The sequence below is a fragment of the Natator depressus genome, chromosome 5 (genome assembly GCF_965152275.1).
Source record: "Natator depressus isolate rNatDep1 chromosome 5, rNatDep2.hap1, whole genome shotgun sequence".
Classification (NCBI taxonomy): Eukaryota; Metazoa; Chordata; order Testudines; family Cheloniidae; genus Natator; species Natator depressus.
The window spans coordinates 28,281,239-28,294,828 of record NC_134238.1 but is presented as its reverse complement, the minus strand read 5'-3'; the positions used below and the strand labels follow the sequence as shown (position 1 = coordinate 28,294,828).

General features: G+C 43.0%; 1 protein-coding gene across 1 annotated transcript in view; it reads left to right on the top strand.

Moving 5' to 3' along the window:
• The first annotated feature begins 296 nt into the window (after window positions 1-296).
• The window catches only part of PRKAA1 (protein kinase AMP-activated catalytic subunit alpha 1), a 35,026-nt gene continuing 21,732 nt past the window's right edge, over window positions 297-13,590 (top strand). The window contains exon 1 of the mRNA XM_074952503.1: window positions 297-431. Within this exon, the coding sequence (XP_074808604.1) occupies window positions 302-431 (130 nt within the window). The 5' untranslated portion in view covers window positions 297-301. The remainder of the gene's footprint in view (window positions 432-13,590) is intronic.

Here is a 13,590-nt window from a genome sequence, read left to right as displayed (position 1 = left end):
CCTTGAATATCCCATCTCTAGCATCCCACCCAGCTCCCAGGGCTGCAACACACAACCCCAGCCCTGGACAACTACAGGACCAGGACGGAGCAACAGCCTGGGAAACACGTCTCAGAACCCCACCGGCGCGCGAGCCCTGCAGCTGCCCATCTGCGCTGCGCCGCGCCCCTGCCAGGTGCACCCTGGGAAGGCGATAAGCTACTAGTGTCCGGTTGTGGTTCCGCTTCCGGGTTTTGGTGCGGCCGGGCGCTGCGTGTTTGCTCCTCCCCCCCGAGCCGCTGTATCCCTCTGAGCTATCGCTATGCGCAGACTCGGCTCCTGGCTCAAGATGGCGGCGGCGGATAAACAGAAACATGAACACGGGCGGGTGAAGATCGGGCACTACATCCTGGGGGACACGTTGGGCGTGGGCACCTTCGGCAAAGTCAAGGGTAAGAGCTGGAGATATCCCCCTCCTCCCCGAGGGGCCGGGGAACTGCTGCCCTTTCCCCTCGTGGCGGGGAGGGCTGCAAGGTCTGCCCTGCGGGAGCTGGGGCCGTTCACCCCACCCGCCGGCTTGAGGGAGCTGGGTCCTTCTCGTCTCCTGCCCTGTGTACCCGCCGCAGCACCCTTGCGGGCAGGCGCCTCTCCCTCCCCAGTCCCGCTCCCCTCCGGCCTCAGCCTCCGCGGTGCGCGCCGCCGCGCTGGGTCCCCTGAGCGGGTGGGGCCCGCGCCGTGCCTGAGGCGTACGCCCGGCGGGCCTGGCTGCCATGCGGCCTGGGCACGTACTGAGCAGCTCGGGCGCCTTGCTCGGCTTCGCTTGTGGCTGGGCTCTTCCGGAGTCCGCGGTTTGCTCCTGACACGTGCCTGCCTTTATCCTAACGGCGCTGCAGCAGCGCGCAGCCCTGGAGCCCGGTTATCTGCCGGGCAGCAATTGCGCCTTGCAGCCAACCGCTGCCCCTCCTGGGAGACCGGACTCTCGCCTCCGCTGGCACCAGCGAGGATGATAAAGGCGATCGGGGCTGCGTTTGATCATGTGCGCTAATCACAGTGAGCTCCCCACGGATTAGCCGTCATTTTCGCGGTTTCAGACGGGTAATGGGTTAGGTGAATCATCGGGTTTGGTATGGCAATTCCTGCTTTTTCATATGGCCCGGAAGTTTAATCCAGAAACCAGTGAGGTAGGCTGGTAAAGCAAAACAGAGCAAAGACTGTTAACCTGAAGTTCCTGGAATTCTGCTCCCAGTGGAAGGACCGATAGCTGTGTCAGGGACAGCTCTTGAGTGCAGGGGTGATATTTCATTGGGACATCTGTGGAAGGTGGACACACTTGTGAGACTGGCGTTTCAGTTTAGGCATCAGGTGAACGTCTAGGTTCCAGCTTCAGTAATGTAGTTACAGCATGGAAAAATAATGAAATCAGTGCAATGCTTTCTGAAATCCTCTTCAGTAGACAGTGGTGTGGAAATGGCCTCTGCTGTGTTGTAACCATTAGCGGGAAACTACAATTGAATTTGTTGATTTTGACAGTGGGTGGGACCTACTGTCTTAGAACAAGAAGTAACCATTGTTTAGAAGAGGAATAGCTTTTTTCCAATTAAAAAATCCCAACTACTTACTTGCTGAAATTCAGTATCACGTCTTCAGTTAAGAGTGACTGTAACCACACTTGCATTTAGAATATTCTGCTTAATGCAATAAAAATATCAAAGTTAACATTAATTTAGTCTTTGTATGTAATTTTGTGATATTGCCACCAAAGGACTTAAAATGAAACTTTGACAATGTAAACTGCTGCGTAAACAGTCATTTCAGCAGCTTTGTAAGGCAGGAAGTTTCCCCAGTTTATAAATGGAGGAACAGCTGCATAGAAAAGTTTTGATGTACCCTAATTCATTGTATGGCCTTGGGTATTTCTACACAGCAAGTAAATCACAATAGTAGTGAAGATGTGGCAACATGGGCTAGCAACCAAACTAGTACCTCAGATCCCTGTGGGTTTGTACTTGGGCAGCTAATCTGCACTGAAGTTTGTGCTGCCACTTCCTCACTATTATTGCTACGTGGGTTACTAGATTAAAATGTGTGGATATGCCTGTCTGTGCTACAATCACACCTTCTTTTGCTATGTAGACATACCCTTCGTGACATTGCCAATACTAGAACTCTGAGATTAGGACTTTCTGTGCGGAATCCACTAGACCCCAACATTCTCAATATCTTAAAATATGTGAGAGTCCTGTTCATATATTGTGGATGTGTAAATTAAAAATTACCCCTCACAGCTGAGTTTGACGAGATGATAGCTTCCCTCAGTTTAATGGAAGGATGGGGCTAAGCCAGCAAATATGTCTAAGATTCTGGACCCATAGGACTGGAATATTTTGTTTTAAAGCAGGCCTGACTAGTTTAGTTTGTGTTTGGCTTCTAAGTTGTGGGGGAGGGGAATCTTTTAAGGAGGGGAGATTCTTGAATGAGATTCTATGTTCATGTGCACATGGCTTTGTTTGCACTCGAAAAAATACTGTGTTGGAAAATATTAGCCAGCATGACAGGTTTCGGAGTAACAGCCGTGTTAGTCTGTATTCGCAAAAAGAAAAGGAGTACTTGTGGCACCTTAGAGACTAACCAATTTATTTGAGCATGAGCTTTCGTGAGCTACAGCTCACTTCATCGGATGCATACTGTGGAAATTGCAGAAGACATTATATACACGGACACCATGAAACAATACCTCCTCCCACCCCACTCTCCTGCTGGTAATAGCTTATCTAAAGTGATCATCAAGTTGGGCCATTTCCAGCACAAATCCAGGTTTTCTCACCCTCTGCCCCCCCCCCCCCCACACACACAAACTCACTCTCCTGCTGGTAATAGCCTATCCAAAGTGACCACTCTCCTTACAACGTGCATGAAAATCAAGGTGGGCCATTTCCAGCACAAATCCAGGTTCTCTCACCCTCCGCCCCCCCCCATACACACACAAACTCACTCTCCTGCTGGTAATAGCTTATCCAAAGTGACCACTCTCCCTACAATGTGCATGATAATCAAGGTGGGCCATTTCCAGCACAAATCCAGGTTTTCTCCCCCCCCCCCCCTCCCCCACACACACACACACAAACTCACTCTCCTGCTGGCAATAGCTCATCCAAACTGACCACTCTCCCCACAATGTGCATGACAATCAAGGTGGGCCACTTCCAGCATAAATCCAAGTTTAACCAGAACGTTGGGGGGGGGAGGGGTAGGAAAAAACAAGGGGAAATAGGCTACCTTGCATAATGACTTAGCCACTCCCAGTCTCTATTTAAGCCTAAATTAATAGTATCCAATTTGCAAATGAATTCCAATTCAGCAGTTTCTCGCTGGAGTCTGGATTTGAAGTTTTTTTTGTTGTAAGATAGCGACCTTCATGTCTGTGATCGCGTGACCAGAGAGATTGAAGTGTTCTCCGACTGGTTTATGAATGTTATAATTCTTGACGTCTGATTTGTGTCCATTTATTCTTTTACGTAGAGACTGTCCAGTTTGACCAATGTACATGGCAGAGGGGCATTGCTGGCACATGATGGCATATATCACATTGGTAGATGTGCAGGTGAACGAGCCTCTGATAGTGTGGCTGCTGTTATTAGGCCCCATGATGGTGTCCCCTGAATAGATATGTGGGCACAGTTGGCAACGGGCTTTGTGGCAAGGATAGGTTCCTGGGTTAGTGATTCTGTTGTGTGGTATGTGGTTGTTGGTGAGTATTCACTTCAGGTTGGGGGGCTGTCTCCCAAGATTTGTGAGAGTGTTGGGTCATCCTTCAGGATAGGTTGTAGATCCTTAATAATGGCCCACCTTGATTATCATGCACATTGTAGGGAGAGTGGTCACTTTGGATGAGCTATTACCAGCAGGAGAGTGAGTTTGTGTGTGTATGGGGGGGGGCGGAGGGTGAGAGAACCTGGATTTGTGCTGGAAATGGCCCACCTTGATTTTCATGCACGTTGTAAGGAGAGTGGTCACTTTGGATAGGCTATTACCAGCAGGAGAGTGAGTTTGTGTGGGGGGGGGGCGGAGGGTGAGAAAACCTGGATTTGTGCTGGAAATGGCCCAACTTGATGATCACTTTAGATAAGCTATTACCAGCAGGAGAGTGGGGTGGGAGGAGGTATTGTTTCATGGTGTCTGTGTATATAATGTCTTCTGCAATTTCCACAGTATGCGTCCGATGAAGTGAGCTGTAGCTCACGAAAGCTCATGCTCAAATAAATTGGTTAGTCTCTAAGGTGCCACAAGTACTCCTTTTCTTTTAGCCAGCATGATAAACCCTATTTTGAGGTTAGGATGGATGAGGACAAGCTGTTTTGTTTTTGTTTTAAATGTCAGCTGGCTTCGTCACCTTAGGGGTAACCCATGACTATCTAACAAAACTTTAAGCACAGCTTGATCTTGTCTGTACCGGATGTTGTCATTATCTAACATCATGTTAATCAGTTTTCTAACGTGACACAGTTCCCAGTATAGATGTGGCATAGATGGCAAGAGTGAATGCAGAGAGCTTGCTGCTGTTCTTGCCACTGGGAAATTTGTAAAGGGAGCATGCTGTTGCCACATCCAAAGGAAAATCCAGCACCTAGCAGTCCATCAGACCTTGTTCCATCAGTAGATTCATTCCTTACCACTATCTGTTCATTCTCCTTGAATCCATCTGCCCAAAAGCAGCATGAGGATTTTGGTCCATGTAATCTCAGCAGCCCTAGACCTGAGAATATCTGGACTTGTGAAAGGGATGAAATTTTCTTCACCTATGAATACTGCGATTATGGTAGTGAGATCCTGTAAAGCTGCTGTGCACCACAACAGAGCCAAACCCTAGCCAGAATGTGCCTCATCCAGAAAATGGTGATGGGGTGTGAAAAACAGGGTTAAACTAAACTCCAAAAAATTAGTTGAAAGACAAGAAAATAACATTCTGCAGTAGTTAAGCCATTATGATCCATAACATAAAAATATATACCTGCAGTTAGTAAAAAGAAATCCAAAAACTGAAGTGCCTACTATGCAGAGTTACTCTTATTAAATTAAAATTCTATTTTTATGAACTAATCACTGCCCCTTTCAAAAGTCTTTTTAGACACTATGAAACCTTGAAGTCAGATGTATGAAACATTCAGACACCGCTTTAATTTAAATAGGAATGTTCCTCTTCGTATTGACTGTTGGATTGCTGCTGTTTGGAGTTTCAGCGTACCACTTTAGATGAGCTATCAGATCATTGCAAAGAAATATGGAGTCACTGTAAGAAGGTGTTCTCTCCAAGAGGGGTTGGAAAACTTAACTGTCATTATGACATTTCTTAATTTTGCTTATTCTTCATTGCTTGTTCATTATCGGAAGCAAACATGTATCCCTTTATTAACTACCTCTTTCATATCTTTCCTATACAAATTATAGTGCTTGATTATCTGGGGGGAAAAGGGTAGGGAGAAGATGACACTTTCATGAACGGAGTTTGGTTACATCACTCCAACCTGCACCCAGTATCTCTACTGAACTGTTTCCTTTTGCACAGGGCTTTGGAGCGGAGCACGGAGCAGCTCTGGAGCAGTGGAGCTGCAGGTTTTTGCCTGGAGCGGAGCCGGAGCACTGCTCCAAAGCCCTGCTTTTGCATATAAAATTTGTCACTTATAGTAGCAAATCTCCTCTGGTTGGACTGCAGCCTTCAGTGATTTCCTCTGCCTTACTCCCCCCACCGCTGGTTCACTTTGCTGTTTGGTTCTGTCATTCTGTCTCATGCTGTGTCTCCATTTTTGATATCCTCAACAAATCTGATCATAGTTGAATATACATTAAAGCCCCTGATAAGGACCTAAATTGTGCACTGTGTGGAGAGGTTTTAAGATGATCAGAAGGTCTTATGGAACCTCCAAATCTGGACTTGGCTTCAACAAACAGGAATCATTTACTTCTTGAAAATGGATACTTTGTTATGTTGATAAAGGCAGTCCCAAGTGGCAGCTTGAGAGCCACTATGCTAGGCAGTAACTGTGGTGGACCCTTGGCTTCCAAGTCCAGCACTCTCTGGGAGGAATGCTTTTACTGTTGCATTTTTCAGGAATCTGCAGTCAAGGTTGAAATACTATAAAGGTTAGGAACCAAGAGATTAGCGAAGCTAGAATTTAAAAACTAGTTTCCCTTTTGTTAAGCAAACATTTTGGCATAAATATATTTAATAGGAGTCAGCATACCTTTTTTTTTTTTTTTTAAATAAACTATGTAGTAAAGGAGCTTGCCTTAATCTAGGTTTGTGGGGCTTTTTTTCCTGCTAATTTAAAATCTTACATCTTAAATTGGTTCTGATTCCGACTGGAAACTTGGAAAAGGTAAAAAGTTCACATTTCCAAATGCAGTTAGGGGAAGCAAGATTCTTCATAAGACTTTTTTCCTCCATTTAAAAAAAAGTAATAAACTTATAGCAAGTAGTGTAGGGGAAACTTTTCTAGATACAGATTGGAGACAAAAGTAAATCCTAAAGATAAAATAGTGCACTTTTTTTTTGTTTGTTCCAACGCCCAAAATAGTGCTGGAAATCTTAGTTTGTAAAATGCCCAAATATGTTCTCAATGAAGCACTTAACAATAAAATTATTGCATATGGCCAAACCAGAAAATAAGGTAATGTGGAAGTGATGATAAAGTGGTCAAATAATGTGGTTGCTCAGCAAAGATGCATAACTTTCACTTATGACTTATTTTAATATGTATAAACTTGTTTAACTCCTATTTTTAAGAGGAGTCAAAGGTCCTCTAAACTTAGATTCTTTACTTGTTAAAATAAGCAAACTCAAGCTACAGTGTGATAAAACAACCTTCAATCTTGACTGTGTTCTCTTCTAAACTTGAAAACAGGTTTAGTTTATGTTGACAGAACAGCTTCATTATGCAAACTGCAGTCTAGGCTAAACCTGTTTCCTAAAAATTTCCACATTGGCATTTGAGTTTTTGTTAGCATGGCTTATGAGGCTTGATAAATTGTGAGTACTGTGAATAAACTACTGGATGCAAATTTTTGCAGATGAACACTAGCAAATGTTTGCTACTGCCTTTAGCCATAAGTAGAGATGATCCATCAGTATAGTTGCGGATCTTGCCGCTTAAAAAAACAAACCAAGCTATTACTGATACACTTGACAGCTTAGTACATGTTTGATTCTCTTTTGCCTATGATTTAAAATGTTTTTTAGGAATGATAAAATAATTCTAGCTTTGAAGAGTATAAAGTTCAACTAGGGCTACATCTAAGCTATATACCACTTCTGGGGTCATGTAGTGTATGTGTAGCTACATGCCGCAGTGAAGAGCACAGTTCATCCACACTGTGTGTAAGTTACATGTTTCAGTGGGGAAAGAGGTCAGAAGCTCCCTTCTGCCAAAGCCTTTACTGTGCCTTCCCTCCCTGCTGCTGGAGGCTTTCCCCATGGTGGGAAAGGACTCCAATGGCAAGGAAACGCACTGCTAACATTTCCCCTCACACACTTCTGCTGGAGTTTTTTGCTAAATGGTGGTGAATGGCTCCGGCTGGCAGGGAGCTGCTAGGGTCTTTCCACACTGTCTCTTTCCCTTTTCCCACTGCTGGAATCTTTCTCAGGGAAAGACTCCATCAGCAGGACACTACCTTGCTAAAAATATCCGTGTAGACAGGGAAGCATGGCTTAGGCTATGGGCAAGTAGAGAGCCATGTAGGGTCTGTACATGTACATACCAACACCATCAGACATGTCTTTACTTGGCTAAGACATGCCTCACCGTCTACACTGCTATTTATGTAGGTGTTAACGGGGGCTACATGGAAAGGTATACTACATGCTCCCAAAAGAAGCATGCGGTATAGAGACACACAAAATGGGACTTTGTTGGGTTGTGTGCCTAAGTGACTACTCATAGAATCAATTTAGTAGATGCCATTTAAATAAGTGGCCCATCCTCAGCTGCTTTTTAGAGGTTGGGGGGGTAAGTGAAATTGTGGCTTCCCTGGACCTCTCTGCAAATAAATGGCTGGTCCTGCAGAGTCTCAGTGATGGACATAAACATCTGTGCAGTTGAAGGTGCCCACAGTAGCTGGAGTTACTAAGTTAAATGGAAAATGTTAAGCATGTAGATGGAATCAGAATTTTGAGTCTAGGAAAGTAAAATAAATTTGTTAGTCTCTAAGGGGCCACAAGTACTCCTTTTCTTTTTATAAAATTATATTGTGAACCTAATTGTTCTCTTCATTTCCCCTCAAGGAAACTATATATTTAGTATGATTCATCTTTTTAAATCCAGTCACATGAATAATGTGTCCAGTTCTGGTGCCTACAATTCAGGAAGGATGTTGATAAATTGGAAAGGGTTCAGAGGAAAGCCACAAGAATGATTAAAGGATTAGAAAACGTAGTGATTGAGCTCCTTGAAACTATCCATTTAGCTTACCAAAGAGAAGGATAAGGGGTGACTTGATTAGTCTATAAGTGTCTACATGGGCAACAAATATTTAATAGCGGTCTCTTCAGTATAACAGAGAAGGTATACTTAATATGATCCAATGGCTGGAAGTTGAAGCGAGACAAATTCAAATGGTAATAAGGTGCAAATTCTTAATGGTGAGAGTAATTAACCATTGGAACAATTTACTGAGGGTTGTGCTGAATTCTCCATCACTGATGATTTTTAAATGAAGATTGGATGCTTTTCTGAAAGATATGATCTAGGAATTATTTTGTGGAAGTTCTATGTTCTATGTTAGATAGATAGGTCAGATTAAATGATCACAATGGCTTTGGAATCTATGAATCTGTGAAATCTCATTTTCAGATGAAAACAGCACTTTTTTGCATTTTAGGTTGAGGACCAGGGATCTTTTAAAGGGTCAGTGTGTGCCAGCCTTTATTTTAGGACTGCCAGCTCTTTTGGTACTCAGGTCCCATGCACAGGATGCCATCTTCCATTTCTCTTGCCTTCTATTTCTGTGATCAAAGCACACACATACTGTGCAGAACAGTCCCCTCAGCATGTCTTGGTGCATACATACAATTGTTAAAGCTTCTAGCCTCCATAGATTGAATGGCACATTAACCTGAGAGGAAAATGCTTTCTGTAGCAGCCCTTGTCTGGGAGGACTAATGGGTATATTGAAACTAGTATGCTTTTTTTAAAAGCATACTGAAAGTAAGTGAAACTTTGATCTTGTTATCAGTGGAAAGTGTTTCCATTTAAAAGAGAATTCTGTTCCATTACATGCTTGTCCTTACTCAGTATGTCTTGAATATCTTTAAAAAAGAAAATACTCCACCTGCTTCTTTTCACTTTCCTACAGAAATCTAGATGATATTTTGAGCTCTGAGGTCTGTCTTTGAATTCATCTCAAAAACGGGATCTGTAAAATAACCAACGATCTGTAAAATAACCAACAATCTGTCACCAATGAGTCTGGTCTATTTTGCCTGTATCAGTTGCCTTGAACTACTCATGCCAGAACTCCTTGCAACATTTTGGGTTGAGGACAGGAAGTACCTTAGTAAATTAGCTTAATTTAAAACCATGGCAATCTTTCTCTTGGAAATAGTAAACAACTATTTCATTTTACTATTCATAGGTGCTGGAACTAGGGGTGATGGGGATGCTGATGAGCCCCTGGCTTGAAGTGGCTTAATCATATACAGGGTTTACAGTTTGGTTCAGTGGCTCTCAGCACCCCCCCCATACAAATTGTTCCAGCACCTCTGTTACTGTTTGTTGTTTAGTTTATCGATGGTAGAAAACACAAGATTGTGTACTAACAAGAAAGGAAGATCAATTACAAAAATTGAGTCTTTACTGAGATTCATGGATAGAAAAACGTGTCTCCCTTGCAGATTGAAAACTGCCCAACCAGGTGAAGGAATGGATTTTTTTGGTTGGCAAAGTTAACGAATATTTCTGCTCACAATTCAGATTCAGCAGTATGGGATACATTTTGAGCCCTGAACAATCTGTTATAGCCAGTCCCTTACAGCAGCATTTCTGAATTTTCCTTTCGCAGGGTAGCTAACTTTATAGCCAACCAAAATATTAGTGTTCATAATGGAAAACATTGGGTGTGTAACTGTTCTGGTGATAGTAAAGTTTCATGACATTTGAAAAGCTCACTATTGCCTAATTTCCTCCTTAGGATCCTCTTTTCAGTGAGATTTTGGTTCTTTGGATATCTACATTGAGTGTAAGAAACTTGAAACAATGTTCTAACTCATAAAAAGAAGTTAAGTACCTTACAGTAGAAAGTTATTCACGATGCTTCTGTCCATAAACATCTCACTATAGGTGTGTGCACACTCCTTGAGCCTCTTAACCAGCATTGTCCATTGGAGCTGCCCATGCACCCTACACACCCTCATACCCCTGGGAATAGCCCCAATAGGAACTGGATTCCTTCACTAACTCAGAAATCCAAGTAATGCCTTCATATCAGCAGGGAAAGAGGGCAGGTCATGGCATCCACATGAACAAAGGCATCTCAGAGAACTGTTACAATATGTTAAGTAGTCTGTCTTTGAGTATTTGTCCACATGAATCCTATTGTGAGTGATTGGCATCCTTATTTTATCTGACTGTAGAAGAGCCTTGCCAAACTGGACATCTGATCTAGAAGTTGTGACAGTGGATAGGGACTACTTGTATGAACTGGATTCCAGGTAGCTGTTCTACAAATATTTGGGAATAGGGATTCCTCTTTAACAAGCCACGGATATTGACTGGGCCCTAATGGAGTAAACCTTAATTCAAGATGGAATAGCAAGTTTGTTCAGAATAAGCCATCTTAATGCAGTCTCTAACCCATTTTGAAAGTCTCAGAGAAAACAGACTGACACTTAGATTTATTAGCAAAAGCCACAGAAAGTCTAGGTGACTTATGAAAATGTTTTTCTACAAAGATAAAAGGGCATAGGCCTACGTACATCTTGTGTGTGGAATTTCTTCTCTGCAAGAGAATTATGTGGTTTAGGAGAAAACACTCAAGTGTATAAACTGGTTGGTATGAAAGTTTTAAACTGTTTGGGGTAAGCATTTTGGTGCAGTTTGAGTGTAACTGTCTTTATGAAATGATATATTGCTACCCTACCATTAATGCATGAATTCCTTCCCACCTGCAAGTCAAGATGTTAGCAACTAGGAACACGTCCTTAACAGAAAGGGAAAATAAAACATGTTACCGTTGGTGAAAATGGCTGGTCCATCAAATATGGGAGTACTGTATTCAAGTTCCAAGGGGGAAATGGCTCCTCGTTTGGTGGCAACACATCAGTCGAGCCTCTTATAAATCTAGATACTGCACAGTGAGAGAAAAATTGAGTGACCATCCACTGGTGGAGGATAAGCTGAAATAGCAGCCAGGTGGACCCTAGCAGAACTAATTGAAAGCTCAACATGTCTTAAAGATGAGTAATCGAAGATGGTTGATATAGGAGAGTCTGGGGTTTGGACATTATTCTGAATAGACCACAGTAGAAAAAAACATTTCCTCTTTGCTTGATCTGGCTTTCTAATAAAGGGCTTTCTACTTTGAATCCAAATCTTTTGTACAGCTGCCAACCATGATCTCTCCACAGAACTCGGGCTGCAAGATTCCGTGCTGTAGATTCTTGGTTGGATGAAGTACAGGGCCTTAGCTCTGGGAAATGATGCCTGGTAGATCTGGAAGTGGAAGAGGTGGATTGATTGATAGATGTCTCAGGTTGGAATACCAGAACTGGCATATTCAGGCTGGGGCTATCAGTATCATCCAGGCCTTGTCTTGGTGAAGTTTTCTTAGAACTCTGGGGATTAATGGAATGGGAGGAAAGGCATAAAGCAGATTGTTGTTCTTTTGGATCAGAAATGTATCTGCTATAGAACTCAGACTTCCTCCTCCCCAGGAGAACATTTGATGTGTTACATTCATGTTGGTAGCAAACAGGCCTAACAAAGGAAGACCCCCACTTTTGGAGTACCTGATTCATAATCAGAACTGACCTTTGCAACTCCCATTTGTGGTAACTTTTTCTGCTTTGGTGATCTGCCAAATTGTTTTGTGTCCCCAGAAGGTGAAGAGCTATTGGGTTGATCCAGTATAGGATGCTAGTCTCAGATATATCGTTGTATGACATAACAGTGATTATCTGCTTATGTGCTGCATAGCAATTGTATTGTCTGACAGAATTTGAATGGTGGTGCTCTAAATGAGGGGCAGAAATGTCTTGCAAGCTAGACTTAACTGCCCCGAAATACAGTACATTTTTGTGCAGTTGAGACTCTCTGCTTGGGACCATATACCTTGTGTTTGGGGAGCTCTCCAAACTCATCTCAGGAACGTCTGTCACAAGAGTCTTTTGAAGGGGGTGGTACATGAAGCTGAACACCTTGGCAGACACTTGGAGGAGCCATCCAATAAGGAGAGATGATGGCACCTTGTGAGGAACTTGTGTCTGTTTGGCTGAAGAAATGTCCTCAGCCAAAAGGGAAGGGACCAGAGAGGTAGCTGTGCATATAGCCATATAATTACAGGGTGCCATACAATGCAGCAGGCTGAGACAAATCCTTAGTTGGGGGAGACTGAATGTGATCAGTGATGTGATTTATGTTGAAAAAATTGGAAGAAGGAACACTCTTGCTGACCTGGAATCTAGGATCGCTGTTATGAGTTCTATGGATTGAGCAGGAGTGAGGTAGACTTGACTTGGCTGATCCTGAGGCCTACCATGGAAAGCAGTTGAGGAACTGTGCAAACGTCCTTGTTGACCTGACCTATGATCAGCCATATGTTTGAATGAGAAGACAAGACCTCTGTACTTACCAAATACTGGACTTTAATAGGAACTCATTTAGGGATCAACGCCCTTGGAGCTGTTGACAGGCTGAATGGAAGTACTCTGAACTGAAGATGAAGTCTGTTGACTGTGAATCCTAGATACTTCCTGTGTGCTGGATAAATTGACAATGGAAGTACGAGTCTTGCAAGTTGAGAGTTTCAAATCAATTTGTGGGCTCTAAGGAAGGGATTATGAAGGAAAGGATGACCATCCGAAACTTGAAATTGGCCACCATCCACCTTTCTTTTTCAGGATGAGGAAGTAGTAGGAATGGAAACAGTTGCTAAGAAACTCTGGTGCTTCCTTTACTACACCTAATCAAAGTATCTTTCTCTGCATTCAGTAGTGTATTGAGAAGTTTCCTAAAGAGGTATGGGGATGTGGAGCTGTCAGAGACTGAAATTCTTTCTGTGCAACTTCTAAGACCCATTGGTGTTAGGTAATAGCAGCCTATATACCGGGGAAAAAAAACAAAACCGGAATCAAAGGGAGGAAAGAAGGGGTGTAAAGATCTTCTGTGACTGGTCTTGATGAAGAGTGTATAGACACAAAGGAATTCTTTTTCTGGAAATGAGGTCTCTTTCTAGGAAAAATCACTGAGGATACAGGTATAAGGAAGACTGAGGCCTCTGCCTTAAAAAATGAAAAGTTTGTTTTCTCTACTGAGATGGCATAGAGCCAGAAATTGGAATGTCAGACTGGAATTCTTCAGTGTATGCAGTATCTCATCAGTTTTAAAATTAAACGTCATGGCACTC